The following is an 11234-nucleotide window of genomic DNA, read 5'->3' on the forward strand; positions in this document are numbered from 1 at the left end:
TATTTGTACATAACATCCTTATTTATATTAAAGGTGATAAAGCTATTTAAAGCTATACTGCTCATCTTTATTATTATTATTATTATTATTATTATTATTAATGATAATAATAATAATAACAATAATAATGAAAGTGAATTACAGCTCTGTTCAATAATCACATTTGTCAGAATTCAAACAAAACTGGGAGGAAATGACTGTCCAACAACAAGAAATTATACGTGGGAGCTGATCACAGGTAGAAAAAGCCGAAAACAAAATCTCACCACATCTCCATGATGGTAACAAAGCTAAAAGAAGTCACTCTCATTAATACAAAAACAGCATATTAAATTTTTTTGCACATTACCTACATGAAAAGCTTGCTACCCATAGTGTATAATGAAGACAGTAAGTATGTGGTTGGAATACAGCTCGTGTTTCAAAATGCTGAGAATGTCAGGTTTGTGTAGTCACAGATAAAAAGAAAGGTGGTACTTAACGCAATCTCAGCTAAAACTAAAAAGCTCTGCTAACCTATAAAAACACAACGCTTGGCTGTATGTCAAAACCACACTGTTTTAACATTTAGATCCTATTTTGGGATCAATTTTGTGGACCCGCAGGGGGAAAGGGCAGGAACAAGGGGGGGGGGGGGGGGGGGGGGGGGGGGGTCAAAGGAGAACACAAAAGGTGCTTAAAAGTAAAGTTAAAGTGTTTTCTTCTTTCCAATCACATTCACTCTAACACACAGGAATCTTTATGTTTTATAAGAACCTGTCTCAGTTTACAAAAACAAGATGAGTTGGGGGTTTTTTCAGAGCATCTATTCTTATCATTTAAAGACGCGGGGTCCATGATCTTTTGTCAATGGTCCACATCCCATGTGGAGCTCACAGGGGCAGCTAGGCCTACCTACTACATATTAACTTCCAAGTTGGCTACTTTACCATTTGTACAAACCAACGATCTTTCTGAAATTAAAAAAAAAACACAACTTGATTTATGTGGGACTAATGCGCACACAGCTCTGGTAATGCATCCAACGGTTGGGAATAATGAAGAACATAACACTTAACAGAGTAAATTAATGGAATTACTGACAAAACTGCTCCAGTTAACGTTTTGGAAAAAGATAATTTCATTTTAGCAAGTCGTGAGCAACAGCGAAGCAGTATGTGGGGAGTGGAGTTGTTAAAACTGCTTTTTATGACTGGCAGACTGCATTGAGACTCAATCAGAGGGACTACAGAGGACGTGGAAATAAACACTAAACAGATCTGATAACAAAAAATGGAAGAGAAAATAAATCTGACGGTTATCTACCAGGGTACTGCTATTGTGTTTCCTTCTTAGCTCTCTCTCCAAATGGGAAAACATTTATCTTGATTTAAGCCTAACAACAGTGGCTTGAACAAAATTTTTTTTTTTTTAAAAACCCCACACATCTATTAAAGTCTAGAAGCCTGAACCAAGTCTATTACCACTAAATAATAAGAACATTTACTCTCAGCCATTCAGGAGTTTCATCTTCAGCACTTACAAAAGTTTAAGCTCGGTCCTTTTGCTAATCATCCTTGCAATTACTCTTCTACATTGACACTCAGTAGACAGGCCTCCAGACACCCTTTCCTTTTTTTGTGACATTTATTACACCCCATACCATCCCTCTCCAAACCTCCTCGCTCTTTCTGCACTAGTCTGACTTGTCTCCATCATCCCCTCTAGGTGCTCTCTCTGCGACATCTCTGGCCTTGTCCTCCTTCGCTACCGGGGGCTGGCCGTGGGAGTAGTTGGCCAGGATGGAGGAGAGGGACAGCAGGCCGGAGCTGGAGGAGACGGCGGGCAGAGTGGGTGGGGTGAGGCCCAGGGGAAGCGGGGCTACTGGCAAAGCCAGGCCCTGAAGCTGGGACAGGTGTTGCACCTGAAGCTGTTGCTGCAAAAACAACACATTAGATAATATAAGTTTACCATCTGTAAAAAAAAGAAGTGTGAACACTATAAAACTAGTGTGATTAGTTATCACACTTGCAGCACAAACTCCAAGCACGCAGGACTGTGGTGATCATTATGCTAAAGAAACCCAACGTGGCATTTTATCTCTGTTTCATATCTCTATTTCTCCAAATTTGCAGAAAGCAAACCACACCACATCATTTATTCTCTTGCTATTAATACGGTTAAACAGAAGTGACACAAAAACAACAATGTGGTAAATGTTGTTCACACAGCCAATAGAAACCTGACAATTAGAAATAAGTGTTCACAGACAAATTTCCATCAATGAGGGAGCAAAACGGGCCCATCCCCAGTCAAAATTACCTAACCAGCATGCTACGAAGCAACATCTGGTGGACATTACAAATGACAAACTCACACGTATGATGGAGTTCATCTCAGGAGGTGTGACCTGCTTGGCTCTTTCAATAGCGCCCATGACTTGTTGTTGATGCTAAAACAAAGATCACAAGTTCAGAGACAAATACGCACAAGAAAAGCTTCGACAAAAACAGATTTCCTCTTTAAAACAGAAAGTTGGAGTAAAAAACAAAGAAAAGAAAACTTTCTCATCAATATTATGAGAACATACACTCATCGACCACTTTGGGCGATTGTGGCTCAAGAGTTGGGAGTTCGCCTTGTAATCGGAAGGTTGCCGGTTCGAGCCCCGGCTTGGACAGTCTCGGTCGTTGTGTCCTTGGGCAAGACACTTCACCCGTTGCCTACTGGTGGTGGTCAGAGGGCCCGGTGGCGCCAGTGTCCGGCAGCCTCGCCTCTGTCAGTGCGCCCCAGGGTGGCTGTGGCTACAATGTAGCTTGCCATCACCAGTGTGTGAATGTGTGTGAATGGGTGGATGACTGGATATGTAAAGTGCTTTGGGGTCCTTAGGGACTAGTAAAGCGCTATATAAATACAGGCCATTTACCATTTGTTCCACACACTAGTTCAACTGCTTGCTAACACAGCCAATCACAAGGCAGCATTGGGCATTTAGTTATGTAGACATGACCAAGACAACCTGCTCGAGTTCAAACTGAGCATCATTTAGAGGAAAAAAGGCGACTTAAGTCGTGATTGTCGGTCTGAGTATTTCAAAAACTGCTGATCTACTGGGATTCTCCCAAACAATTGTCTCTAGGGTTTACGGAGAATGGTGGGAAAAAGAGAAAATATCTAGTGAGCAGCAGTTCTCTGGGCCAAAGTGCCTTGTTGATGCCAGAGAAGAATGACCAGACTGTTTCCAGATGGGTCCAATCTGGTACTCTCAACGTGTACCAAAATAAAAGGGCCAGTGGGTGTAAAGTTTAAGTAAAAGGTGAATCATTACCTCCTGTGACAGGTAAGGCAGCACCTGAGCACAGATCCCATTTAGTCTCTTCACTATTTCAGCCTACAAAAGAAGAAAAACAAAAATGGTCAGACCAACACACAAAGAAAGCCGGGTTACTAGACGGATGGATGAATGAAGACGATGATTACCTGTTTGTGCATTTCAATGTTCAGCCCGTAGGACATTTCATAGTACTACAGTGCACAGAGGATGACAAGTAAAAGATTTAGAACACGCCTACACAAAGACACGCGCACACACAACAACCCTTTTTGATTAATTACTCTCTCTTTCATGTATGCATTTTATACTCTATTTTGAGATGTGTAGTCATTTTTTATCTGTGCCTCATCATGCAGTGAGTAAACCTGAGGATTTCTGCATATCTATTGCGACACTATGAGACTGTGGTGGGAGATTTAAAAACTAAATATGCAGCATACCACAGAAATGAGTTACCACACTTACCATGATATAGTGACGCTGCATCTCTGACTTTTCAGAAGCCAGCTTATCGCACTCCAGCTTCAAACTGGGTAAGAAGTGTAGAAATATAATATGAGAAAGAGCAGCTCGAAAGCAAAATGTATGTATTCATCCTGTTTGGGGATAACTGCACTTTGGGGGAATTATACTAATTCCACAACTTGTCTTGTTTACTCTGAGCTAAGCTGACAGCCTGCTGGCTTAAGCTTCATGTTTAGAATACAGACATGAGAATTATATCAATCCTCTCATCTACTTTTCAGCAAAAAAAGGGCATTCAGCATTTACTGTAATATGAAACCATTTGTTTAAATAACCTTACAATAATAAAATGAACATTCCTTAAATATATTTATTTACCGGATACCCATATCTAGGACAAATTCATGTTGTTTCACCAAAATCTAGAAGGGGCAGCGGTTCTGAAAACAGAAGCATGCCTATAAAATGACAAAAATGACTTTGAGGATCGTTTGAGTGAAGAAAGTAAGTTCACTAAAAGCTGACTGACATTATGAAGTCCATTTCTGAATAATTAGCTGCCTTAAATGAGGCCATTTCACAAAAGACAGTAACAACAAAACACTGCAGGAAGAAAGTGTGTGACTTATATTAGAGATTAAATTAGGTGTGTATGGATGTGTTAAATGAATACCTGTGGTACTGTGCTTGGAGGAACTGGAACTCGTCCTTGATGCGGTCACAGGAATCAGAGGTGGTGAACTTGAGAGGTTGGCTGGACTGAGAGGATGCCTAAGAAACACAAGAAGGTGTCTGGTTGATTTTCAGCTTCGAGAAGGCGACTTAGAAATTCTAAGAAAAATCATCATCCTTTACATGAACATATGAGAGCTCCCTGCTGCAGAGCATGTGTGTTTTAATGAAGGTTTGTTTAGGTTTGTTTGAAAGCAGCAGTTTGACCTTGCAGATTAACCCTTTGAGAGGATAGCTAAAAGAAAGCTCAGACTCAGCCGTACCATGTACACACAGACATGCGTCCTACGATGTACACATGTCTGTGTGCACATCATAAAATGAGATAAAGAAAGTAGCTGGGTGTTTGATTAACAGCACACAACTGTGAATTGTCTACAGACAGTCACAGCTGTCTTAAAGGTACGGATATGAAACATCTGTCTGAGCCACAAAGTGTGTTGATTGAGGAAATGTGTTTACAGAAGTGTGTCCATGCTGACCATATGTGAGAGGTATTTAGAGGCTGCATTAGAAGTCCGGTTATGTATAGACTACACTTAAACCAACAGTCCAAAGCTGTAATCCATGGTTTATCTGGTTCTTTAAACCTCATTACTCTCTAAATAAGTGGCACAAGAGCAAGAGGTTTCCAGCCGGATTATGGGATTGAAGAGAGAGGCCCGATGCAGCCGGTTACATGGAGATCACAGAAATCACAACTCTGCACGAATGCGACCAGTTTCAGGTGTGCAAAAAAGAAGTGATGAAACTGGCTAGATCGGAAATGGGTGAACCTGCAGTAGCAATGAAACGATCAGCATTAGCTCAACCTGTAGGCATAAAACAATAAGTCAATTCACTGATTGAGCTACATGTTTTTGAATTTGACAAAAAATGGAAAAGCTCCAAACGTATGAGAATGTGTAACGGTAATTGAAGGAATCGCTAGGCGGGTCTGGAGAAGTAAAACAGAAGCACAGCATGCAAGTTGTTCCATGGTCACGTTCAGAGAGGAAAGACATATGACACAGCCCACCCCCCTCAGAAAGAGGAACAGCAAAGAGCAGTCACATGTTGAAACTAGCCAACAATCATGCACATGTTCTTTTTTTGAACAGAACTTGGCATATAAACATATATGAGGCTGTATGCCAGCTTTCTTAATTTGTACTTGTTTCACATTCACTAATAGCTATTGCTAACTATTAGTGAAAGTAGATACATCTGTCTACATTTAATATACCATTAAAAATATAGTTGACTAAAATGATTTGAAACTAACTGAATTTAGATTTTGTTTAAACAAAAATGCCAGGCACACTCTGGTTTGAGTTTCTCCAGTATCTTTGTTTTTACATAAAATCTGCTCCTACCTGATTTTTTTTACAGTAACTTAAGCATATTTAATGAATTGGTGCATAATTTTACATTCATACTATGAATATTTTCAGACAATCGTGTACATGTACAATATCAAAGTACATAGGAGCATTCGAGCCCTGAGAACCTCCGAAGTACTCAGAAGCTTTGGAGCCTTCATTGCTTCTCTAAGAATTTCTCTTCTTCATAATGCCAAGCCCTTATCTGTCGACCTGCTTCTATCATCAGACTGTGAACAACAGCAATGACTGAAGATCTTAGTATCGGATACTTGTCATTTCTACAGGGCCAGGACAATGACTGGCACAGAATGTCTAGATGAATATCTTCATTCTCTTCTTTTCATATCTAAAACTGTGCATCATAATAGGCAGTGGTCACATACTGATCAGTGATACCTTTAACATTGCTGCTGTTTACGCAATAATGTTGCTCATGTGGACAATGGCTATACATTCTTTTCAGCATTTCAGCTTTCATGTACTTCAGACGTTATGGGGGCTTAAAAGTGCCTTAAAAATTATAACTTATTTCAACCAATCTGTACGCACTTCAGGGGATTTAACTCAGAAAATATCGAGTATGAAAGTAAGATTTTCCATGGCTTCAATTGAGGTTATTGAACAAACACAGGCACACAAAATCAGCTGATCCTGAGGAGGGTCAGGTGGGACATATTTTTTGTAAGAGTCTGACTCTGCACAACAAGTAATGTGCCATTTGATCTAGAAAATAATCAGTACATTTGTAAATAATCACACTTTTATGTACTCACACATTTATGCACTTATTGTTACACATTATTATACTAATACTAGCAATTGATCGTTTTAAATTAAGGTGTTAATTCCCCAAAGTCGCCAATAAACAAAGTCCTATAATAGTTAACAAATGTTCAGTAAAAACCTGCCCTATTTTCGCAACATTTAAAGTATATTTTCTCAAAATGAATGCATGCTTAAATGTGCGTTGTGGTTTGCTGCAAGTAGCAAAAGGGGTGTTAAAACCGTCTAAACAACGCACAACATCACTCCAACTTTCTCGGTCTTAAGAGAAGCTAGCTAACGATAGACTGTGTCTGCACATAAGTGAGCCGTATAGCTCGCCGTTTGTTCGAGGTAAAGAGCTAAGCTGCCACAGTGCCTGCACTGTGACGATGACAGCTACCTGCAGGAAGCAGCGATATGTATCAGCTGTGTGTTGCTAGCTAGCGTTAGCTCAGTTTCCACCCGGGGAGAAGTTCAACCGGCCAACTTACCGAGTGCCTCGATTGAGGAAACATCATGTCAGCAGTGTGTTTCGCCGCCTTTCCTCTGTCTAATCGAACTACCAGGCTAGCTGGCTAAGCTAACGTTTCCCCAGATGTTATTAAATGACTGGAGACGCTATTCGCACTTTGTACTCTGTCATCCTTTAAAATAACGTTAGCTAACGTCAAAGCAGCAGGAGCCTTAGGTCGTCTTCTAGTCTTTGAAGTAAAAAAAACCCCCGATACTTCCGAGGAGTAATTTGTTAACAAAAATAAAAGGTTCTTCAAAGCAACATCAGGCGTTTTTGAGTTTTGTTTTGCTTTTCTTTATTTGGAATAACGCTAATGCTATTCCTCCCCGGGGAAACCCTGGATGTTGACACATGAGCCCCTGACTTTCCTCGGCTTTGAAGAGAAGAGCAGCATCACGCGGAAAACAAAGTGAGCCGCGGAGGAGCGGGCGCCCCGTGTGACACAGAGCTGAACTGATCGGCTCGTGGCTGCAGCCAGGGCCGGAGACAGGGGGGCTGGGGCCGGAAAATAAGGTCTTAGACCCGGGACTGAATTACTAAAAGGGCTCCCAAAAAGTCACAATTTGTCTAGGTTTGTGTCAATAGATTTTTTAAATTAAATTATTTTTTAAAGAAACATTTGTGCTGAAATTTAGCATCTACAAAGTTGTTTTTTATTTCATCTGCAAAATGTACAGTACTATGCAAAGTCTTGATCCCATCTAACTCCTACGAGGATATATACATGTCACACTGTGACATTTCTGGCATGCTTCATTCAACTAAAGGAATATGAACAAATTGTGTTTTTGTGACAGGCTGTGAGTAGGAAGTAAGTAGCAAGCAGAAACAGCTTACCACTTGGGGGCGCCAATCTCTACACAAGGTGAAATTGTTAAATTAGAAATTACTGAAATTGACATCATTGCCCAGTCTTGACAGACAAATGTTGTTCCAGAGTTTTTGCTCAGTTTCATATTTCATACTACAGTGGTCTGATTTCATTCTTGGAAACTTTTAAAGGATGCCATTGTTGAATTATGCTAAAACATTGTGCAATTATGAATGTGTAATAAAACAACATAACTGACTTTTTGGATCTTTGTGACTGACCTACTTCTGCTGATGATACGCAGCACTGACCCTGCAGGATTCCCCCTGATGTGGATGTGATTTGATTTGGGTCTGTTTTTTTGGGAAGCTTAAACATGCGCATACCACCTGGTAGTGGGTGTGATGCTGACATTCGGACGACTAGCCGTTTAATTAGAACATGTACATATTTGGACTTTGTACTAGAAAAACATCCTTACTGAGGAGAGCTATGTGTAATGCTACGGCCTATGAATAAAAATGTCTGTATTCCTAAACAGTTTTACCGAGTGTCTTGAGTTAAAGTTGAAAGTTTCCACTTTAATCACATCTTGACTGTATGATCCACTTCGTTGGTGGTGTACAGGGGCAAAATTACAAAACATCTGCCACTGTTCAAATACCTAAGGACATAACTGTATTTAAAAAAAGGCTAAATGTTTTTCTGAAGATGGAATGAAGCCTTTGGTTTATATCTGCAGCAGCTTTACTGCGACTACAGGTGGAATCCCATTTATCCAACCTTCCTCCCATTGGTCCTCAGGATTTTAACACAAGTTCTATGGCTGCATGGACAGTCCCTCTGGAGGTTAGGAATGCGGCCTTCCACTGTGCACAGACTTCCTTAATATTACGCTGAACAGCTTTTGGCATCTTACAGTGAAATCAGAATATGACATAGGAAGGTTTAAAAAAAGAAAAGAAAAAAAGAAACCACAAAGGTTTTAAAATCTAGAAAAAAAAAAGTGAATGTGGTCATTTCACTGTCCAACATAAAATGTTAATTTTCATCCTAAAGAATAAATGAAGACATCTAAACTGGGATTTCTGCTACTACACTGTACAGGTTCCAGACTTAAATCGTATAGAAAATCTGTAGAGAGAGTTGAAGCATCAAGTTGCCTTACAGCAGCTAAGAAAGCTAAAGGATTTAGAGTTTTAGTAAAGTCTCTCAGGTTTGCACACATCTCTCTTGGGTGTTTGGAGGAAGAGCTCTCACCTGACATGTGTGCAAACCTGGTGAACAGCTACAAGAAAAGTCTTACCGCGGTACTTGTCAACAAGGGTTTTTCCACCAAGTACTAAGTTATGTTTTGCTTTTTTTTTTCCTGAAAATTTGTAGGCAACTAAAGCCACAACATTACTGTAACATCAGGCTGACTGATTTAACTCAGCGGTCACTGTTAGAATGTTACATTATTAGTTACATGTGACAAAGCCACTTTGCTGCCACAGTAACACACTTGCACATCACGAGGAAAATATTAATCAGCTGACCTGCAGTAGTTGTGGTAAAAACACATTGCTTAAAGGCTTTTCCAAGCATGACATGGGTTTGCTCTTCTAAACCCTACATGTTAACATTGGGATGGTTTTCCTACAGGGAAGTCTTCATTTGAATCAGGCTGAACATCTATCTTCTTTATCATCATCATCATCATCATCGTCTTCTAGGGATGTACAGTCCCTAAAAACCTGTGACTGGTCAAAGACCCCAGGCAGGAAACCCATGTACCTATAATCCTGAGTAATAATCTGGGTTCAAGTTTGTGACACTCACCTTCTCACGATCCCATTTAACCTACATAGTCTTGTCTAACAAAGCCTAATATGCCCCCAAAAATTAAGTAAGGAAGAAAAATGAATCCAGGTCATGCTCTTTCAGATCTCAAATAAATACAGACTACCCCGGCTTTAATCATCAACTTGACATTACCAATCAGAATTCGATTTTTATTCAACTGAAGATATAAAACCCACGCAACACATCATCAGCAAGTATAGGAACAAATTTATTTCAATTTAAAACAGATACCTTGTCATTATGTTTCTCTCTTAGAAGGCGGCAATGATCATAAGTCATGTTCATGTTTGAATGAGGATCAGGCAACAGTGGTTGAAACAAATACATGAAACACAAAAAAAAAAAAATATGGCAAGAGTTATGTAAATCAATAAATTGATAATAACCAACTGACTGAAACCCCTTCGTAAAAGGGCTCTGCTTCAGTGAAAACATCCAAGCCCTCACTTCCAACACAAAATAAACAGCACATGCAATTATAATTACAGTTTCTTAGAAAACAGCAGATTATCTCCTAAATCTTCGATCTTAAATACAGAATAAAGTCTTCGTGTGTACTTAAATCATGGATCCTTTTAGTCTCTGGTGTGTTTTATTTAAAAAGGGGGACCATCTCGGGTGGTGGCCCTTTTGATAAATGACCACAGCGTTGGCACTTGGAGAGAGAGCCTGGCTCTAGAGAGAGTGGGGTTGGCACACTCAGTATAATACATAATTTACATTTGGTTTACATACAAAATAAAGAGAAAGAAAACAAACAAAACAGCATTTTATACACACACACACACCACTACACAATTGACCTTCGGGTTTCACTTGAGTGAGGGAAATTAAATCAAGTGGTCCTAAAATAGTGTTCTGGTAATGTCTTATCATACAGAGAAAGAGGAAGAAAAAATAAATAAATCACCAAAAAAAAAAAAAAAAAAAAAAAAAAAAAAAAAAAAAAAGGGGAGGGGGAAATATTTGAGTATGCACCAACTTTACACTGATGTCCAAAAGATACGTTTGATGCCCCTTAGTCCAACAACGAGCCCATGGGAAGGGGGCGCCACACAACCCTGATCGCCCAAACGTGGCAAAAGGAAAACCGCACAGGGCCAGGTTTACCATCTCTTGTTAGTCAAGGCAATGAAAGGCAATAAATAAGTGTTGTAGTGAAAACAGTCTTTTTTTTTTTTTGTTTTAACAAGTTAATGCTAAAGACAGGATAATTATTTATCATAACAACTGCCCTCCCCCTTTCCCGCTCATATGTTGAGACAAAAATGTGTCACAAAAATAACATGCTGTGCAACGCTGGCCTGCTAACAAACCCACACCGACAGCCACGTGGCCCTTCACCATGTGCCAGAGTTGAAGAGTCAAGTTCGAAATGGTTCGTCACCAATAAAGCGAGCTGCACTCCACACACAGTAAATAATA

At 39.8% G+C, this 11234-nt stretch overlaps 1 protein-coding gene across 1 annotated transcript; it reads right to left on the reverse strand.

Annotated features, from left to right (window-relative positions):
• Positions 1–642: 642 nt before the first annotated feature.
• On the reverse strand, positions 643–7538 carry LOC308389850 (TLE family member 5-like). Its single transcript, XM_080871423.1, has 7 exons — positions 7131–7538; positions 4452–4549; positions 3779–3842; positions 3460–3504; positions 3308–3370; positions 2357–2431; positions 643–1915 (listed from the first exon to the last, which is right to left on the reverse strand). The coding sequence occupies exons 1-7, from the start codon at positions 7155–7157 to the stop codon at positions 1676–1678; spliced, it is 612 nt and encodes a 203-aa protein (XP_080727549.1). The 5' UTR covers positions 7158–7538; the 3' UTR covers positions 643–1675.
• Positions 7539–11234: the final 3696 nt, after the last annotated feature.

The sequence above is a fragment of the Rhamphochromis sp. 'chilingali' genome (genome assembly GCF_963969265.1).
Source record: "Rhamphochromis sp. 'chilingali' genome assembly, chromosome: 21".
NCBI classification, from domain to species: Eukaryota; Metazoa; Chordata; class Actinopteri; order Cichliformes; family Cichlidae; genus Rhamphochromis; species Rhamphochromis sp. 'chilingali'.